At 31.3% G+C, this 18,950-nt stretch overlaps 1 protein-coding gene and 1 long non-coding RNA gene across 7 annotated transcripts in view; one reads left to right on the top strand and one right to left on the bottom strand.

Moving 5' to 3' along the window:
• Positions 1-18,950, top strand: part of LOC142328852 (RNA-binding protein Raly) — a 938,200-nt gene that overhangs the window by 539,127 nt on the left and 380,123 nt on the right. For all 6 annotated transcript variants that reach the window (XM_075372956.1, XM_075372952.1, XM_075372958.1 and 3 more), the window contains one exon: positions 1,758-1,865. In XM_075372956.1, coding sequence (XP_075229071.1) covers positions 1,758-1,865 — 108 coding nt within the window. The remainder of the gene's footprint in view (positions 1-1,757; positions 1,866-18,950) is intronic.
• Positions 1-18,950, bottom strand: part of LOC142328853 (uncharacterized) — a 343,892-nt gene that overhangs the window by 181,594 nt on the left and 143,348 nt on the right. The window contains exon 2 of the long non-coding RNA XR_012757372.1: positions 15,590-15,723. This is a non-coding gene — a long non-coding RNA (uncharacterized LOC142328853). The remainder of the gene's footprint in view (positions 1-15,589; positions 15,724-18,950) is intronic.

Genomic DNA, 18,950 nt, shown 5'->3' with positions numbered 1-18,950 from the left:
TTCATACTAAATACTTTAAACAAAGGATATTATAACTTAATGTATTTTATATAGAGTGATTCACGAAGTATGTAAAACCCTTTCAGGGTATGTTTAATTGCTGAAAATAAAGAAGAAAGTTCATATAAACTTAGGTTCAAAATCATCTTGTCTTTTAATGAAATTCAAATATTTTTACTTTGTATTTAATTTGTGTGAACTTTATTCATAACATTTTACTCAGAATCAAATACTTTAAAGTTTGGTTTAAAACGTTTATCTATTTATTACTCTGTTAAACAATGTTATTTTACGCCAAACGTGTAATATCGTGTGATTTTCGACCGGCTTTTGTTTTTACCATATATTTCTCAAAAACTACTAAAAATAGTTTTTTCAATTTTTTTTAGATTTGATTTCATATAAAACCGCTAAATTAACTCTTTAATTTGGGTCCCAAGAATTACAGTCTAGCTTAATTTTACCGAAGACGCAGAAAATAGGGTAAAATCTTTCGCCACCCGACACTCGCTTACGAAGTGTTTTTCACCTTACGTTTATACGGTCTTTCATCAGTAGAGCGTTTGAAAGTTTCTTATATTCATACGGGAATTATTCTGAATATTAAAAATTAATTATTATTTCCGATGTGCGGGGAAGAGAATACTTTCTAAAAAAACAGCGGAAAAGTATACTATAACCTGTGGAAATGAAATTTCTTAGGTGCATAATAAGCATAAAAAAGAAGGGTCTTATGGAAAATGCGATAAGAGTCTCAAAAATATAGAAAAAATGTTGGATGGGGGTAAGAAAAACAAATCGATTGAGATAGTTTGGAAATGTTAAGAGAATGAAAAAAAAACCAGTATTGAAAATATTGGATTGATAGTTACGTTGACAGAGATTACGGGGAAGAAGTGTAGATAAAGTTAAAAAAGATACAACGGGTGGGACTGAAGAAGTAGAAAGAGCTTTTAAAGAGGAGAACTGAAGAGGTTAATTAAAACTGAAGACTGTGATTTATCACCCGATCCAGACCGGATAAGGTAAAGAAGAATATAAATTTACAATTAATAATTACGATCTACGGAAAACCCGTAAAAATTATGTAAAACAATTAATTGTATTAAGTGAATGTATGTTCTGTAGCAGCGCAGACATTCTCCCCCGTACAACAAATGTTGGATTATAATATTAATTTTCAGTCATTTATATATGAAATTTAATCTCAAAATACAAACTGGTTTTGGTTGAAACGCTAAATGTAACTTTTAATACAATTACAATACTAGTTCGAAAAAAAATATTTTTCTGTTAATCATAAATCAGGATTATTTGGTTATATAAAAACGTTCTCAATAATTAAAAAAAAAAACACTTAACATAGCAGATATAAAGTGTGGATTAATGAATCTAAAATATTAATAATTTTTATATTTTGTTTATCCGTTTTTTTGTTTAACTTAAAAGACACTCTTAAAAAAAAACTGCTATAAAAGCGACTTGATTAAGTTCATTAAAAGAAAAAGTTACTTCATGTGTTAAGTGTAAAACTAATTATAGATTTTAACAATATAAAAGAAAATCTTTTCCACAGATATTAAAAATATATATATAACTTTAAAACACATGTTTCATCTTAACTAGTAATATTTGAGATTATAACTCACTGTGTAAATAATTTAGGGTTAAGATCAGCTTATAAATTAATAGGACTTTCAGTGTGTTTATCTGTTTGTTTAAAAATGATTCTTTTTTATTTATTTACTTTTTTTCAGGAATATCAATGCATAAAGGATATGCTTTCGTTCAGTTTACAAATCCGTTTGATGCCAGAAATGCGTGTTTGGGTGAAGACGGAAGAACTGTTTTGGGACAAATACTTGGTAAGAATTTTTTTTTAAGTGAAATTTCATATTAGTCATTAAATTTAAAAAAAAATATTTTTATGAAATTATTATACGCTGACGTAATACTTAATAATAATTTTCAAACTAGCCCCGTGTCATTTATTGTACATATTGTAACAATAATTTTATCTACGAGTATAGTTCTTATCCGAGTCGTTATGATTATAACGCTCGGTAACATTTTTAAAGAAAAGAATTTAATTATAAAATGGAACATAAATTAAAAAAAAAAAACAGTTTAAAATTACAGATTTATACGATTGAAAAAGTCCAAATAGTAGTAAGGTTTGTTTTAGCACTTTTTTTAAATAAACTTATTTTCCATTAATATAAATGCTGATTTTCGCGGCCGACTGATAGCGTCTCTCTCTTAACCCGGGTCGACTTCCGGTCAAACATAGTTTTTACAAATTCCATAAAATTACTTATCATCCGTGAGTAACTGTTATTGCCATAAACACCGTATAAATAAATAATAAAAAACGTTTTATTATACGGATGCTTTTTAAAATCTGTTTTAAATTTATTTGACCCTGACTCTGTTTTGACATTTTTTTACACTTTTCTTTATAAAATTAAATCTATCACGATTTTTTTGCAATATTTTTTTCTTTTTTCTTTTAATAAAATGAAAATTTTACATTCTGCATTTAAAAATTTTCAATAGGTGTTACGAATGTCTTCGGTTTATGAACAGTTCGTTCGGTAAGTCGCTGCAGTATGCTTTAGAATTATGTGGTGTATTCTGTTTCGGGGTTAGGTCGGTTGCCCTACGAGTTACTTGAGAGTCGCTCAGTAATAAACCAAAACCTCAATTGTTGAGTTGTAATTGAACGTGTGATCGTTTCGTTTTTCGGAATCAACAGTTGCGAGAAACGTAATCGTTCTTTCGGAAGAGAAACGCATTTTTCTCGTCGACACGTCTTTCGTGAAGGTGACAAATATACTGCTTTAGTGAAGCACAAGTTTTCTGAAACGTTTCCAAATACTCCTGTTCCTCACCGCAATTCGGTTTGAACTCTTGTCGAAACGTTTCGTGAAACAAGCTCTGCTGAAGATCCTGATCGAAGCGGAAGACTACCGAAACTAAACGAACGTGGAAATTTCGGATGTTACGGCAGAAAGTTCATCAAATTGAACGCTTAAGTTAGCACAGCAGTAATAAGTCGGACTTGCTACCACACATAAAGCTGTAAGAAAAAACTGAAACTTTTCCCCCACAAAATAATGTGTGTTCAGCAACTGAAACCTACAGCTCATACCGAAAAGCTAAATTATTGTCAACAGTTTAACGGTTTTAATGCGAAAATTTTTGACAATTTTTGAAAAATTTTAACGAACCCGTTTGTCAGAACAGAAGTGGAAAGCAATCACGGTTGGTTCCAACAATATGGCGCCACAGCGCACACAGCTAACAACTAACCGACAACGCAGTGCGTGCCGATTTCGCAAATAAATATGACGATTTTTTTACTCATATTCTGTTCGGTGATGAGTCGACATTTAATATTAGTGGAAAAGTTAACTCGCAACGATAAGAAAATTCTCGTGAACTCTTACAATGCGAAATGGACTCTCCACAATTAAATATTTTTTGTACGACATCCCGACGGTAAGTTTACAGGCCAATATTTTTCGCCGAAGCAAGCGCAGAAAATGTTTATTTGAATATGCAGCCGTACGTGGTTTTTTCCTTAATTGCAAGATGGAAGAGAAAATTTTACTCGGCAACAAAATGGTACGCCTCCTCTGCAGCATAACTCTGTTAGGATCGGTTGAATGATGATTCGCCACGGACCCGATGACAGAGCTTGTTTTCGATGACCTCCAAGGTCAACCGATCTCATCCCATGCGACGTTTTTTCCTTTGGAATGTTATAAAGGATATCGTGTATGCGACTTCACTACCAAAAGATGTACTCGATTTCAGTTGCAGAATTGAAGCAGCTTTTGCCACCATTACTCCAGACATGCCGGTTAAAGTATATAAAGTACCAGACACGCTGGTAAAGATGAGATATGATTATAAGGTAAAAATACAATTATTTAATTATTTCACTTTTTAAGGTATTTTCGTCGTGGATTTTTAATATTTTTAATTATTTTTTTTATTTATTACTTTTTAAGATTAGTAGGCTTGTGCCCAAAAGTGGAGCGTTTATAGGCCGATGATGGTGAAAGTTTAGTTTACTTGACCGGCGTAAATTATTTAATAATCCATACAATAACGTAGCCTTACCGGAGTTAAAAAGAGTTAGAAACATACAAAAACCGTTTTCAAGAAACATCTACTCAGCGGCCCCTGGCGGCTTATAACCGTAAAACTAATCTAAGAACTGCTCTGAGGTGATAACTATGTAATGAAAAAAAAACCCGCATCAAAATCAACCCGTTAGTTTTGGAGGAAAATGGTAACACAACACACACACTCACATACACAGTATCTCTTACCCCAAACGCATACATCGCCTTCGTTAAAAATTTATTACATTGGAAATTTGACGTCAGAGGATCGTACATTGCGTTTGTTAAAACAAATGAATTCGGTAAATAATATTTTATCAAATATGACTATAATAAATATTTGGTAAAAAAATTAAAAATTTTTTTAAATAATATGGAATTTTTTAAATGATGATTTTATTTAAAATGAACTAAAACAGTAAAAACATTTTTCGGCCATCGAAATAATGATGGTCTTATGTGACCGCATGAGGGAAGTAAATCATCACAAAAGACTTTAATGGTATGAACATCAGCAAAAAAAAACAAGACTTAGAATTCAATGAAAACGTATCAAACTCCTTTTCAGTATTTTTAACGATGAGGTACCCAATGCTTTCTATTTTTAGTTATATTAGAGAAATATTATTATCATGGCAAATTTTTTTTTTTTAATTATTAAAAATACTCATTCTTTACCACTTCTTTTTTTTTAAATAAAAAATAAATTTTTATTTAAAAATTTTTAAAAGTTCTAATACCAAATTTACAGCAGGGTAATCGACAAACATTTAAAAAAATAATTTATCGTTTTACGTTGGGAGTACATTTTGTATCGGAAGATATAAAATTAATTATCAATATCACTTCGGATATTTTGAAACGATAATAAAACGTTAGGCTGAATAATTGTGTCGGTTATTTCTAAAATTTAAGACGCAGAATTCTACGTAAAGTATTTTTACAAAATAATTATAGTGTTTACAACTAATTCAGAATTTTTACGACCTAAAAACAGATCCTCAATTCCATTTCTCTAAAAAGAACTCATTGATAAATCGTACATCATGGAAAACAGAGAATATTAAAAAAACAATATAAATGTGTTTATGAAATTAAGAGAAAAAATATACTTTTTCTTCGTCTAGTTGTATTATCCTACAAATGACCACTTCGGTAAGTGTCATTGCAAAACGGGGAGTTTTACGGAGTGTTCCCCGAACTTCAGATAATCATTCAGGACAACAAGGATGAGCTAAAAGGCTCATATCGACATAAGCCCTATTTCGCTTTGTTTTCCTTCTGGACGATATTTTGCGATTTTCAAAAAAAAAAATTATTTCTCAGGAACAGGTAAATGTAATTTAATTAAATTTGGCAAATCTAAGACTAGTGTCTTATTCTGTAATTTCAAAATTTCATCTTCAAAAATTTCAAAATGGCGGCCATCTTAATTCTTTATCTTCAATATCCTTGTAATTATTTGTTTTATCAAATTATTACCTATTATAAAATATATATTAAGTATTTTATTTTAAACAAAATGACACTTCATTTTGTACATATATAACTTAACGAGTAGCACCGGATGAAAGGTTTATTAGTAAACATAAATATTTGACGACGATTGATCTTCTCTATACTTAACCGCAGAAAAGATAAGTTTCCACCAGAGTAAATCATGAATTGAACCAAAACTAATCCTCCTATATAAGATAAAACTGTTTACTTTTCCCCTTACTCTAACTAAAAAGATTTATAGAAAAGGGATGGTGCCACAAAACGGGCAAGACCCTTGTGGACACCTAATCTTTCATCTTTTACAAATAATATAAATTAAGTTAAAAGTAATAACAGGTTAATAAATATTAAATTGTATTATAAAATAATGTTAAATTAAGTTAAGTAATATTATAATTAGTATTAGGATTACTCCATTAATTATTAATTCTGTAAAAGTGAAAGAAATAAAGAAATAGAAAAAAGAATTTGTCAAAAATCAAGTTATTTCAGACAATTAACCCGGCAGTACGCTTACGCACATTAATGCAAGCTGATAATTTTTTGTCTGTTATTTCTTCCACTAAATGTAATAAAAATGATTAATAATAAAAAGAATTGACAACGGTAGTGGAAAAAATAATAACAAACGCTGTTGAAATTATTAATATTATTGCAAAATAAAAATTATGATCGTTGCGGATGACTAAAACATGATCTTAACAAAATAAACTTTAAGTTGTTTCGCTAACTGAAGTGTTGTTATAATTGTGACTTAAGTGTAATTTAAACTGTAATTTACAGAATATTATTGTTAGTGCCGGTAAAGTCTCTGAAATTTGCAACGTACTGTATTATTATTATTATTAGTGCGTGTAAAGTCTCTGTCTTTTTTTCTTTGCCTTTAATTGTTACAAATAAATATGCCAACTACTTATAGCGGTGAGAGTACGCAGATTTAATCTTTGCGTACGGCTACTGTAATGGCGATTCGATTGCTGCTGAAATTGAATATCAACATCCCTTTTCCAGCAAGGAGGGTACCAGGTAAAAACACTCTTCAAAATACGGTCAGGATATTAAGGGACAGGTTAATTTTAACAGGTTCTGTTCCAAAAGCACACACCGACCCGTACAAATTTATTAACGGGCAATAAGTTGTACTTACGCTACTGCGAATAATCCCAAAAATAGTGTTAGAAAAATATCCGCAGAAGTAGGTATTTTTCAAACTCAAGTGTGGAGAATACTACATCTTGACGGTTTGTATCCTTACCGCTTGCAAAACATTCAGCATTTAAGGTCCCAAGATTTTTCTATCCGTTTACATTGTTAACCAGACCGAATATTTTTTACCTGGACCTCGTGCAGCGATCGTGATGCGCGACTGTCTACGTGAAATATTTCCAGACCGCTGGATTGGAACAGGAGGTCCCGTAAACTGGCCTGCACGATCACCAGAGCTACTCCGCTAAACCTTTTTCTTTGAGGGTTTCTGAAAGAGAGACCATATCGGTTTGGGAAACTAGAAACGCAGGAAGAGTCGATGGAAAGAAATGATGCGGCTTTCGACGGTCTGAAACAGGAAATTGAAAGCATTCAAAACAGAGGCTGAACGCAGGAAATAGAAACTGCAAAGTAATTTAGTAGATAAAACTGTAATAAACAAATTACTTTTAATAAAAATTTATGGTAACCGAATTCTATTTTATCACTCATTTCTATTATTATTAGCAGCATTATTATTAATTTACTATTTTTTTTTATTGCATTTAGTGGAGGAGATAAAAACAGCCAAAAAATTATCAGCTTGCATTACGGTGCGCAAGAGTACTGCCGGGTTAATTGTCTGCAATAAATGGATTGTTTGTCAACGAATTTTTAAAAATGAGTTGTCATTTTGTTCAAAATAACATGCTTAATAAACTTTATTATAAGTAAAAATTTGATGAAACAAATAATTACAAAAATATTAAAGATCAAAAAATTAAGATTTAATTTTTTTAAGGTATCGTTTTCAAAATTTTCTATTCTGTAGAATGACACCAGTCTTAGATCTGCCAAATTTAATGAATGTAGGTTTACCTGTTCCTGAGAAATAATTTTTTTTTATTGAAAATCACAAAACATCGTCCCGAAGGAAAACAAAGCAAAATAGGACTTATGTCGATGAGAACTTTTCTGCTCATTTTTTTGGTGTCCTGAATGAGTACTTGAAGTTTAGGGAATACGTTCCGGAACAATCTGTATATTAGTACCGGAAGAAATCTCTTTATTATCAAGAATTTTTTTTTGTAAATATAGGGTCTTTTATTTTTATAAAAAAGTAAAATTGCGATAAAACAAAAAGTATGTATAAATATCAACCAAATATATTTTTTTTATATTTAAAGCTAACATTACATTATGTTCGAAAAACAATACCATTCGTATGGCTCCAAGGCTTTGCTTGACAGCCAAATCTATCAACAGAACTATTCGTGACTCTTTTGCACAAATCACCTTAAATTATACAAATAAATCGTCGAATATTTGTTTGCAAGTCATCAATCGTTAGCGGTTTGTTACTGTAGATTTGTGACTTAACATAACCCCAAAGAAAAATGTCTAAGCGAGTCAAATCGCAGAATCTTGGTGGCCAGTTGACATTACCATTTCGTGAAATTATCGAATATCGCCAAACTTTTGATGCAGCAACTGAATTGTTTCACCAGCTGTAAGGAGTATGGTAACATCCTGTTGAAACCATATCTCACTCAAATCAGAATTTTCCAAATTTGTAAACAAAAAAAAATTATCTACTGAAAAGATGATTTTTTTTTTAATGAAAATTTTGATCCACTTCGAGCTACTTTAGAGTCCAATTAGTAAACGCCCTACGCAAATAGTGGTCCCGTGACTTTTTTGAGTTAAATGAGTCTTTACAGGTGTAGACCAAGATTTGAAGCAATATTCGCCGCGTTGTTGTTGAAGAAAGACACAATTCTTACAAACGATGCGAAACAGATAGATTTCGATTTTGACGAACACTTACAAAAGCAATATTTTCTTGACTCCATATATTTCTTTTGTGTAATCGATTTCACCAACGAATATCGAAAATTCTCTTTCAATTTTTTTACCAAACGATGAATTGTGCTTTTGTTTGGGCGATTATGGATACCATAAATATTGTTTCGTAGCTCCAATCGATCCCATATTTCATTAATACATTTTTATGATGTGTAAACATTGTTGAGGTGTTTAGCGTTCGATGATGATTTGTCATAAAATACTGAAAACAAATGATCCTTGAAAGATTAAAAAAAAACAACGTTGCCACCACAATCTGTCAATTTTTTGCGTTCAGTTTGAAAGATCGCTTGCGTAACAAGAATTAACTAAATCCATCTAAATCTTATTTACACAAATTTTAATAAAAATACAATTAATAATTTATTTTTATATTTTTTACGCCGTAATATTAATTTTAATAAATTATATTTACTCGTAAAATCTGTAGAAATTAACTTCCTATAGCGCCTTATAATTAATTATTCTGTTATAATTATTGTTCATAAAACTTGCTTTTCAATAGAAAAACTTAAAATTGGAAAAGTTTTACGAGAGTCTTATGATTTGCTCGATAATGTTACGGTTGTATAAATAAATACATAGTTAAGAAATTATAAATCGAGGTATACTTTATTGGAAGCATCTCAATCAAGTTTGTCGCTCTCTGCCGGTCGCTAGCTTATAGTGACTTTTTGTTGTTATTGTCATCGTCTTACAGCATACGAAAGAAGGAACGGTTGATAGGACGGGTGAATAAATAAGTAATATTTTTATATTATTATTATTAAGCTATAAAGGAAGAGGTTAAGTATGAGGGTAGCAGTTGAACGAGTAATCTTTTTTGGGTGGTACGGGGCATGGGAAAAACCACACAGTTCCAACTAATATCTGAAAGTCACGCGGTAATATTATATATTATACCGTTCATACTATGTTTATTTGTCATAACTAAAGTTGATAAAAACTATATTTATAACGAATAAATATCGTGTTTTCTAATAAGATCGTTAATTAATTTTTTTAGAAAAAATAAATAAAAATAAATAAATCGTATTTTTTTAATATTTAAAAGGATAACCAAAATTTTATCGAGTATAGGTCCAGTTAGTAACTTTATATCGATAAAAATAATTTTTTTTTTTTTTTTACAAAATCCCACGAGCTTTTTAATTCTGTCAATTATAAGAAAACTTATGGTTTAAGACAAACGATTTTTTGTATCAAGGGAAAAGAAAACACCATTATTAACTTTTGATTTAGTTCAGGAGAGGTTTTAAGATATTTTAACTAAACAATTTTTTTTCAGTAACACCTGGATTTTTTAAATAGAGGATTTTGTCAATAAAAAATTTATTCGACATAAAATTTTAAAGATACTGGAAAAAATCTTAGTAATATTAATTATTAAAGAGAATAGTCTTTCTTTTTCAAAAGAGCTAAAAATTCAAAGTGATTTTTTAGTTTTGTTTTGAATATATTTGCAACGTAAGACAGATTTATTGTTTCAAAAAGGTAATTATAAAATTAATTTAAAATTAATGAAAAAAGGCAATTTGAACGCGAGATATTGTTCTCCTGTTATTACTAAAAAAAATAATTAAATTTTTCTTTTAATAATATTTAAAATATTCGTCGTTATCGTTCTTTAAAAGAATTAATATACGTTCTTTGTAAAAAAAAGTTCAATTTTTCTCCTAGGTAAAAAAAAAAAAATAAATAAATATTATCGATTTCTTTTCAGTTTAGAGTAACTTGATATTTTTTTGAAACATAATTTTTTTTTAACTAAGTGGAAACAACTAATAAACATAGGAAATTTTTTAAATTATGTTTACCATGAGGATGAATTAAATTCCGTATTAAAAAGAGGATAAAAACATTTCTTTAACGATTTAAAATATTTTATAGTTTTGTTTATGGATCTTTTACGTTAAAGGACAGCTTTTTTAAAAATGAACGCATACTGTGAATATATCCTCGGCAATCTCACCGGCGCCGGAAAAACAATATTTCTATTAGCACACGTCATTAACGATTAAATTATGATTTTTACTTATCATTATTCTCGGCGAAATAAAAAAACAACAGATTTTTCAGAAATTTTTTTTCGAAGCTTGCAGTTCGATACATTTAAACTAACGATTTTCAATTTTTTTTACCATTTTTGTAATTTTATATGTCCAACTCGAAAAATAAGCGGTTGTCTCGCCTTTGACTATATTGAAGTGAATCTTCGACCCGCAAGCCATTTCCTCAGGTTTGAAAAGAGGAAATAATCGACGGAATGCCAATCCGGCGCGTGTGAAAGCACTTTGAAGCGTAGAGCATGAAGTTTTGCAGTAAAAAGCCGAGACGTACGCGCAGGTGCATTATAGGAATGAAACATCACTTTTTTGACGTTTAGTCTGAATAATACCTTTTATATACTCCAGTAGAGAAGCATGTAATACTGTTCCCCTCCCCGATGATGGTCCTGCCTTTTTCCAAGCGGTCTGCGAGCACTACACCACGAAAACTCCAAAATTTCTATGGGTTTTTGATGGTTTTATTTTTTTAATTTTTTTTTTCGTACTTCTACCTGTTGTCACCCACTGCATGAACTGTTGTTTAGTCTCTGGAATGTAACGATGAGTCTATATTTAATCTACTGCTATAAAACGTCAAAGAAAATCTGTTAAATCACATTTAAATAAGTCTAAACATCCTTAAGAAGTATTCAGTCGATTATGTCGTTCGGTCGATTGTCGTTTTTGAACGAGTATTAACAAAAACGGAACTCATCGAGCGAAAGAGTTTCTCCGTACCCAAGATATCGTGTAAAATATAATAAACACGGTTTATTACGATGTTCGTAAATATCGGTATCCTCGCATACCTTCAATCGGGACCATTTACTACGACATTGTGGTTTTTGTGATTATTTCGTAAGCCGTAGCGATTTTTGGTGTGCCGAGTGTTTATCGACTAATGGATGTGCGAACACCTTTAAATGCAACAGCCCATATTTTTAGCATCAAAAACAAAGGGAAAGAAGAATCCTTTAAAGCGGTATCTAACTCTTTTTGTATATCCATTGCGCTTAAACCTTTTACACCAAAGTATTTTACAACCGCCCGAACTTCAATTTTCTTCATTTTTAAAAAAATATTTCTTCGCTCGATCTCTGCAAACAAGCGACTGAACGAATGCATCTGAAATTTCCCATTAAGCCATCACTCCACGAATTTCATATTATACTTGTGCCATCCCTGTATCAGAACGAGTACTTTCCGAACGACTCTGGTACCGTTATATTACAGGCATAATTATTTAAATCTAATATTTATAATTAGTATAATCGGGGAGCGAGCATAGATTAAACCATGTTTTCAATAATTTTTCTCAAAAAGATCACCTAAAATAATTTCAACAAGAACCTTACAGTACACAGTGTTACGATAGGATGTAGTAGATATTCTTTATGAATGGCTTCGCTTGGGTGGCGCGATTGTTGACAGCATATTCACAGTGTGCGTCATAATTTAAAATATTTTGTCCTTTAATTGAAAGTGTCCTTTTTTTGTTAGAACAAAAGGGAATTTTAAAAACTCGGATAATTATTTATTTATATGAACCAAGTGCTCCCTTGGTCCAACGCTCATAATTTTTGATGTAATCAACAAGAGTCCACAGCCGGTTGGTCGGTAAAATAAGTGGGCTGCTATCTTAGAACTACGTTCTTCCAAATGTGTTGATAAATATATGTGAATAATGCATATTCACCAATCTTTAAACGATCTGTCGATTACTGTTTTCAATCGTTAATAAATTTTATGGATTTCTATATTAAGTATTGAAAATATAAAATAGATAAATAATTTTTTTTTTTTTTTTTTTTTGTCTTCAGTCATTTGACTGGTTTGATGCAGCTCTCCAAGATTCCCTATCTAGTGCTAGTCGTTTCATTTCAGTATACCCTCTACATCCTACATCCCCAACAATTTGTTTTACATACTCCAAACGTGGCCTGCCTACACAATTTTTCCCTTCTACCTGTCCTTCCAATATAAAAGCGACTATTCCAGGATGCCTTAGTATGTGGCCTATAAGTCTATCTCTTCTTTTAACTATATTTTTCCAAATGCTTCTTTCTTCATCTATTTGCCGCAATACCTCTTCATTTGTCACTTTATCCACCCATCTGATTTTTAACATTCTCCTATAGCACCGCATTTCAAAAGCTTCTAATCTTTTCTTCTCAGATACTCCAATCGTCCAAGTTTCACTTCCATATAAAGCGACACTCCAAACATACACTTTCAAAAATCTTTTCCTGACATTTAAATTAATTTTTGATGTAAACAAATTATATTTCTTACTGAAGGCTCGTTTAGCTTGTGCTATTCGGCATTTTATATCGCTCTTGCTTCGTCCATCTTTAGTAATTCTACTTCCCAAATAACAAAATTCTTCTACCTCCATAATCTTTTTTCCTCCTATTTTCACATTCAGTGGTCCATCTTTGTTATTTCTAGTACATTTCATTACTTTCTTTTTTCTTGCTTATTTTCATGCAGTAGACCTTGCGTCGGATATTATCCATGCCATTCATTGTTTCTTCTAAATCCTTATTGTTCTCAGCAAGAATTAATATATCATCAGCAAACCGTATCATCCTTTTCTTTTCACCTTTATCCTTATTCCGAATCTAAATTGTTCTTTAACATCATTAACTGCTAGTTCCATGTAAAGATTAAAAAGTAACGGAGATAGGGAACATCCTTGTCGGAATCCCTTTCTTATTAGGGCTTCTTTCTTATGTTCTTCAATTGTTATTGTTGCTGTTTGGTTCCTGTACATGTTAGCAATTGTTCTTCTATCTCTGTATTTGAACCCTAATTTTTTTAAAATGCTGAACAAATTAAAATAAATAATTAAAAAACAATATTCAAATGTAAAATAAAACTCTTATATGGTTGTTTGCGTTTCCCGTCGCGGTCAGGGGATGTTTGGCGGGTCGTGACTCGCTGCGCTCGTCCTTCCCGTCTAGTCGGGGAGATCCGCCCTTTAAACCTTTGTATTCATTAAATTTACGCTTGTGTAAATAATAATGATAAATAAAAATTAAAACCTGTTCGATTTATAAAATATATCGGTGTACGGTAATTTCATCGGAGCAACGGTTTGGTCAGTACAGGACCCGAAACTTTGAGCGATCTGAAAAATGCAGGATTCAAAATAGTCGACCTCCATTTTAAAAATATTATTTATAGCGGGTACCAGTAGGGGGTGACCGTAATTCGATTTTTATATTTTTTTTAAAAACGTTTAAATTTTTTAAATTTATGTTTTACAGTTAAGTAACCGGAGTCGGTCGCACATACCGTACACTAATAGTGGCACTGATTGTGTAGGTTGTTTATCGCCACGTCCTACACCGTCGCACCTTTTAAAAAACGAAGAGAATTTGCTAGCCCAAATGTAGTGAATATCTCGTTTAATATAGCCGGAAATGGGGAAAATTTTCGATTGTTCAACAATTTTTACCTTTTATCACTCCTTTGAAGGCAGAATTTTAAAAAAAAAATCTAAAATTGGTTTTTACATATTCACATGAAGATTACACATTACCAAAAATCAAGTTATCTTTATTTGTTATAGAGAAATTAAAAAAATTGTAAATGTCATCGTTACTCCATTTTAACCCTTTAAATTCGAATTTTCAAATACATCCTTTCTTACGTTTGCACGTACACCTCAAGAAAAATTTGTATACAAATTTTCATCAATTTATTTTCTACAGGTTTTGCTGGACGTTGATTATTAATCACTCACGACATATATATGTAGATTTGAATATTTCATTGCCATTATACATTTACTTTTTTTTATAAATAAATAACTGAAGGCTCCATTGATACTTTACGGTTCTTTTTTCTATTTTAATTACATTTTCACTCACTCGGCGATTACAATTACAGGATTTTTCACTTGATATCCGATTCGAAAGAATAACAATATGATTTTGCCCACACCCTTTATCAATAAACAGTGAGGAACTACAGTAACGATACACAAAGAGAAAAAAAAGTTAAACGAAACTGACATAAGTCTTTATTATTTTTTATGACCGTATAAATACCTAGAAATAATAATAATAAGGATAATATAGAATATACCACTCTAGAAATTACACGGAGATGTTCCACTTGCCAAGGAAGAAAAGAGGCAAAGGAGAGATGGATATCGTTAATTTCCACCACAAGCAAGTCAAAGCAGAGGAGATACTGAAACGATACGGTATGCGGAAGATACCAGCATTAGCGATGCGGAACATCACCGCTCCAGCGAACCTGGAAAATACAATTTGATCCGACCGAAAAAATCGATGAAGAAAACAAGTTGATTGATGGAACAGCAAAGCACTTCCTAAAGCCCATTTGTTTTTTTGTAAAAAGTGATAGTATCGACTTTAAAGTCTCGTGAAAGCGGTTAAATTAGGAAATATATCCGCTGAGATAAACGGATTCAGATAGTTATTCAAGACCGGCTACCAAGGATTATAAGAAGTACATCTTCAAAGACACGGATGCGAACTCACCTCTGCAGATTATGCAAATAAGGCCATGAAAACATCGGTTACTCAACGTTAGCCGCTGTCGATTACCTCCAATGACAAAACAATTTTTTCAAGATGATCATCAGCGTATATGCAAACAAAAGGGACTAATTAACAACACTGAACTCTACAACAGGTATCGATCGCAAGCTGTACATAACAGCGAACGATAAAAAATTTACTGTAGTCGGGAACTGAGAACTGAGAGGACCACAATCATAATTGACCCTATATTGTTCTAGCAAAGTACACATCTAATTGATATCCAAGTGGCATCATTCTCTAATGTAAAATAAAAAATCAGGGGAAGTAAGTAAGTATTTACCTTTATCCAATAAGACCGAAGATCTCTGGCATCAGATTATAGTACTTATCGCGCCTGTAGTGATCGGTGCACTAGGAAGAATAACTCAACAGCTGCATTGTCCTTTACACCAAATAGGACTCAGGATCTTCACACTGCAACAGAAAATTGTTATTCTAGAAATACGTATGAGAAAGATTCTTGGCAGCGACAAACAAGAAAGAAAATGCTAATTAACAAAATAAAATTTACATAATAAATTAAATTCAGAATAAAAAATTTAAAAATACTTTTACACAAACATCTACACATTATGCTCTAGCCACAACTAATTTGTGCCCTTAGACCGTGACATGAAACCTTTATACCCGTACAGTAGTACAGAGAAAATAAATCCGGCTATCTGATATATTAAAAAACTTGTGAACATGTTAACTTAAACTTCAATCTTCAATCGCTAAAGGTGGACCTCGGATCACTCAGCCCCCACTACGTAGCTGCTATGATAATCCATGAACTGAGCAGCCGGAAGAGTCTGGCTCGATTCGTCGGGAGCATTTTCGAGACCAAGAACGGTGACCTGGGTAGTTCTGCGTCAGATAAAAATTAGGTAGCGGCCTTCTCAGGCTAGGTCTTTAAGGCCTAGCCTGAGGAGAACCCCCTGGTTGGAGGACTCCCCCAGGTCTGGCGACTTGGCCTAAAATATTGTGTTAAAAGTTCCGGGTCGATTCCTGTTAGAAAGAGGGGGGGGGGGTGATTTAAGTCGGTAGTCTGCTAATGGCGGTTGAATAAGACCACCAGTGAGAGTCCGACACTTCGTGCGTAAACGCATTGTGAAAATGCATTTACGCACGAACACAATGATGCCCAAATCGGATCGATTTTGGGGGAGAGGTGGAGGATGTTAAAAATACTCTGTCTTTGCTCTCCCTCCCCTTCTTCTATACTGTCTTTTTTGCGAGGAGGTGGACTCACCCCACAAAAAAAGTTATAAAAATTCTCTGTTTTTTGGTACATCTTATTAAATTCTTAACTGATACCATCATACTACGCCCCCAAAAAATATTGTACATTGTACGCCGGTGTATTACATAAATATTTCTTATCTATAATTCAACGCACAAGCTTTGAGCTTATGCAGTAAATTAATGAAATATATTGTTTGATAAAATAGATGAATACTAATCAACGAAAGATTATTCCATCATTTGTTCAAAGTGTATTGTCATTGTTAATTATAAATTGTATAAGTATTTATTACAAATCTTTTATCTAACGGGGGTATAATATAGAATATTTTGGAAAATTTATCGTTATACAAGTAGAAAATTTTAAATGTCATAGTAACCGCTGTACTATTAAAACATTTTACTACTACGGATTTAATTATATTAAAATATTTATAACAGTACATGTAAATAGAGAAATATTAAAATAACAGAATATTTAATCGCAATTCTTTATTTTCTTTAGGAAAAACCAACACTAAAAAAAAATACAAAAAAATTAAACAAATATTATAAAATTTCTGAAATACATTTTTTATAATTCATTAGGACCAGTAATGTATTGAGGAAAGAGTATTTTTAATATATGTTTTTTTATGATACGGTAATAAGAAACAACGCGCTACATTATAATACCTAAATAGAGTTTCGTATCTTGGAAGACGAATAGCTAAAGTTAAGATCCCATCACAAGTTCACAACTTAGGGAAAACAGTTACAGACGCAATATTCAACTTGTACTGGGATATCTCCCGCAACCCTTTTCCACGACCTGCAGTCCACATTGTTCTTGAATACATAGACACGTATATAACAAAATATACATAAGTTTTAATTTAACAAAAAAGTATTTAATACATAATCATTTTTTTTTTAATTTATTTTCAATATGCTTAAATTTACTTTTCTACTGGTAAAATAATAAAATTAACTTCAAAAAAAAATAAATTTTACAATTAAGGAAACATAAAACCAACAAAAAAATCTGAAAAGGTATAAAAACAAAAAAAATATTCTATTTGAAGTTTTTTAAATTTATATTTTTTTAAGCCATCATAAGATAAAATACAATCAAATACCAGCAACTTACCAACCCTCAATTTGAGGCTGACAAAAACAAACACAAGATTTAATGAACTGAATAGTATTATTATAAAGTATTAAAAATTATTATTTTAAAAATTTTAGTGCCTTTTTAAATATCAGTTTTATTATAATTTTTTTCGTAAATATTTCATTTAGCAACTTTTACTATTATTTCAATTTAAAATATTCGAAGATCTGTGATCCCTACCTAACTTACAGACACTCATGATTACCTACAGGCTAGATGAAACTAGTCTGTAATCCAGAAAACAATTGTTTTCTAGTAAGTTAGTCTTTAATTCGTCGTCCAGTAGTATTTTTACATTATACCGTAAAAAATCACGCTTTTATGGAAAAACGACCATTTTTAAGAAACGTAAAACGCAAGAAATCAGTAGCTTGAACAAAGTAAAAAAATTAGGGAAACGTAAACTACCACTGAGCGTTGGTTGAGATTTATAGGCTTTTTTTTTGTATACTGCAATGTTTTTCACTTTGCTTTGTTACAGTTTTGAATATCAAACTGGTATGCATTCCATCACTGGGTACTAATAATTCAACAATTAGTTACGATGTGACAAACTGTTATATAAAACAGTTTTCTACCCGTCTATGTAATCTTTGGTTTAAGAAAATATTCTTCAGTTATTTTTATCTCAGACATCAGAAAACTGGAACGAATATTTTGCGACCAGAAACTACGTTATTTTTAGCTGTAAGTTTGAACAAACTGATCGATTTCAGTGTAGTTTTCTTAAAATGATCTATTATTTCAAAGTAAAATATATTTTTTTGTCGAATTAGTTTTACGTGTGATTGAATTTTGATGAAGTGAACCCTAAGAGAACACGGTGGCCAGCCGTGCTGCCAGGGATGGTCATCACACGTATACTTTTGAAATATCTTTGAGGTATTTTGAGATCTTTGAAACTCGAACGTAAAACCAGTTTTCACGTACTGTAATTTAGATCATTAGGGGTTTTTTTAACATTTTTAATTAAAAACAAAAAAAAAATTAACTTCAACATTTTGAAATGTAACCAAATTAAAATTAAATTTCAACTACTACAAATTATTATTAGTAGGCATCTCAGGAGATACGTTTGATGGAGATTTATTATTAGATTGCTTCCTTCTTGGTACCTACACGAATTCTCGTCACGGTAAACCATTTCAATGTAATATTTTCAGTACCATCAATACTTCAGGCACCCAAGGGGCAACAACTGCGCATGTTTACGGTTTCTAAATTTTGGTAAGTTATACAAAAATAACGACCTAAAGTTACG

Source organism: Lycorma delicatula, chromosome 8, assembly GCF_047948215.1.
Source record: "Lycorma delicatula isolate Av1 chromosome 8, ASM4794821v1, whole genome shotgun sequence".
NCBI lineage: Eukaryota > Metazoa > Arthropoda > Insecta > Hemiptera > Fulgoridae > Lycorma > Lycorma delicatula.
The sequence above is the reverse complement of the archived record's forward strand: the minus strand, read 5'-3'. Positions and strand labels throughout refer to the sequence as shown.